Raw genomic sequence first — 3,155 nt, 5'->3', positions numbered from 1 at the left:
AAGCATGGCAAGGAGCACATGAACACAGATCTAAGCATAGGGATGTAGATATAAGCACAAACATGTAGATCTAAGTATAAACATGGCAAGGAGCCTAAAAGCATGTACATCTAAGCACAAACATTAAATTTAGACATATTCTAGCCCAAGAAGGCTAGGCCAACTATTAGAATAATGTGCCCTCAAAAACAGTACAATGCATTTTTCATTTGATAATAAAATTTTATTTTCACATACATAATTTTTATAGGCATATTTCATTGTTTAAATGTGGTATGTGATGTCGCCTCTGTAGAAAAATGATGTTAATGGTTAAGGAACCAAAAACAGGAAGTAATAATTTTTCATAAATTATTAAATTGTTCTAGGTTGTGGATATTAATTGAATATCACCATTGAAGCCTACACTTGTTGCGCTACTATATGATAGGATGATTTACTCCATCATTGAGGTAGTGACTTTAAGCAGACAGGCGGGTGTATTGTAACAAGTACATACAGTGAATCAGATCCGATCAAGAACATCTTATGGAGTGATCACAATTTTTCTATTGTCCTCAAACATGAGAGGTTTGTGTATATTTATTTATTATGCACATAACTTTGACAATGTAAACTGGTGATGCTAATTTTGAAGGCTATATATAGACATGTTGGGTTATGTGTGTAAAGAGTAAAATATGTAAATGCTCAACAGTGAATCCACCAGTCTCTAAAGAAGATAATATTGATTTTCGTATTGAAGTTGGACCCAAAACAAAACCGGCCGATGACATTTTTCAAAAATGTTTTTCATATATATAATATTGTGTATATATATATTTATTTATTTAAAGAGTTTTTCAATTTTGGAGTCCAATAGAAATTATGAAACCAAGAAATTAAGGGTTACAAAAGCTAGGGACATGACAGTGATATTAATCCAGTCCTAGTGGCTTGTGGGAATATAGTGTGGTGGAAGGACATAGATATAAAATTGTAAGTAATGGGACCTCATTTGTAATTTTCTAATCTTCAGGGGTCAATTGCAATGTGTTGATGGACATTATTGCAATTTGTAGAAGTTCAAATATTTTCTTGATATGGTTGAGAAAATTAAGGAATAATTTTGAAAAAGTTTCAAGATAAATCAATAACATTCATAAAGTTATTGATTAATCCTACAGTTGAAGATTAGGATCCCTAAGGATCCCACGTCCAATCTCTCTCTTGGGTTTTAGAAGTCTTAAAAAAAATATTTAAAAAAAATATATATCAGATCAGTGGTTGGCCATCAGAACTACTGAGTGATACTGCAGTCTTCTGAAAACCCAAAAAGAAACAAAGAGAGAGACGTGAATACCTTGGGAGGCAACACACATGGGTTGCTAAGAGAGGTACACAATTTTGTTCTATTTAGAATCTATGGTTGTGTGATACAACGATCTTTAAAATGAAAATATAAATTTTGTTTTATATTGCTTCCGCAAAAACTGTCAGTGGTATCAGAGCAAACCACACTTAATCATGGATTTTGAATTGTTATTCACATTAGTATGTGTGCCGAAATTTATTTCCTATATATTGTAATCGATATATGTGATATGTTGATTGTTTGGTTTCGATTTGTTTTCGGTTTTCTTGATTATATTTGACAAATATGTTGCTGAAGCCACATGTCTCTTGCATCTACTCTTGAGTTGTGCGACGTAGTGCTATTATTGCTTTATAGATTGTCTATTATGGTTTCATGTATAGGTGATTATTTTTGTAACCCATGTTGATATGTTTTAGTTCATTGACTCACCTTTTTATGTTGATAAAATCTTGAGTATTGCCAAATTAAAGTGTTGAATCTCAATTAGTGGGAGTTGTATCAGATACATTAAGAATGATATTTAGATAGTCCTAGTAGTAATATATATTAAGTGCTAAATAGGATTATTTTACAAAATAATTCCAATGGCCCTCCATTGTCGGTGAATAAAGGTCCTATTAAATTAAAATTTTGTCAAAGCCAAAAAGGATAGAGTTGATTTTGGTTTAGTAGTTCTTCTTGTTTACTTCTTGGGAAGATAGGTGTGTGTACAATTGGTGGGAGTGTGGCTAAAATAGCAACATAATCATACTAATACATTTATCTCACACAGATAATGGTTTTGCACTTAACCAAATAAACATGACAACTAAAATAGTGTAAAACATGTTTGATTTGGAGGCCAAAAGTAAATCGGGAGTCATAGATAAATTAAATAAAATTAGAAACATGAGATGAAATCATGATGAATAGTATCTATTTGCCTTTATATGGTGTGCACAATATATTTCAAAAAAAAATTATTGGAGCATGCAAGGTAAGGGTTCCCGATGCCCACTTTAACCTATTTATGAATATAATTGTTATATTATATTTTGGGAATCTATGATATTTTGTTCTTGTGGGAGGTACCATTAGTTATTCAAAAACCTGAATCTAATGGATATATGTATGTGAAAATATTATTTTATATTATTTTACAAATTCATTATGACCAATTTTAATCCCTTAGTTATGATTCTGGATGAAAATCGATTGTCTGGACTAAACTATGTAGATTGGAAAAGGAACTTAATCATTGTTCTCACTGCTGATAAAATAGCTCATGTCCTTAACACTGAGGCACCAGAACTTGCTTTAGCTAATGCCACTAAGGAGCAAAGAGATGCATTTAACAAGTGGCATGAGGCTGATGGAATGGATAAATGCTACATAATGGCCTCTATGACCAATGTGTTGCAAAAACAATGCCAAGGCCTAGTTACAGCACAAGATATGATGCTGCACCACAAAGAGATGTTTGGAGAACAAAGCAGAAGTGCATGGCAAACTACTATGAAAAATCTCATGTCCACCAAAATGGTGGAAGGAACTCTAGTTTGAGAACATGTCTTGAAGATGATTTCTTTCATCAACGAACTAGATATGCTTGGTGCAGAAATTGATAGTGAGACCTAAGTCGATGCGATCCTACCATCTTTACCTGATTCTTTTAATCAGTTTATCATTAACTATAACATGAATAAGATGGAAGTGACATTGTCAAAGCTACTCAATATGTTGAAAGCAGCTGAGGATCACATCAAGAAAGAAAATTCTATTGTAATGTTGGCTGAAAAATCTAATACTTCTCTTAAGT

General features: G+C 32.3%; 1 protein-coding gene across 1 annotated transcript; it reads left to right on the top strand.

The window, feature by feature from the left end:
* Positions 1 to 2,530: 2,530 nt before the first annotated feature.
* LOC126712159 (uncharacterized) lies at positions 2,531 to 2,899 on the top strand. Its single transcript, XM_050411372.1, has one exon. The coding sequence runs from the start codon at positions 2,531 to 2,533 to the stop codon at positions 2,897 to 2,899; it is 369 nt and encodes a 122-aa protein (XP_050267329.1).
* The last annotated feature ends 256 nt before the right edge of the window (positions 2,900 to 3,155 follow it).

The sequence above is a fragment of the Quercus robur genome, chromosome 1 (genome assembly GCF_932294415.1).
Source record: "Quercus robur chromosome 1, dhQueRobu3.1, whole genome shotgun sequence".
NCBI lineage: Eukaryota > Viridiplantae > Streptophyta > Magnoliopsida > Fagales > Fagaceae > Quercus > Quercus robur.
This window is presented reverse-complemented; position numbering and strand designations above follow the sequence as displayed.

Coding starts and splice junctions, on each gene's coding strand:
- LOC126712159 (XM_050411372.1), top strand. CDS start 2,531: ATGATTCTGGATGAAAATCGATTGTCTGGACTAAACTATGTAGATTGG.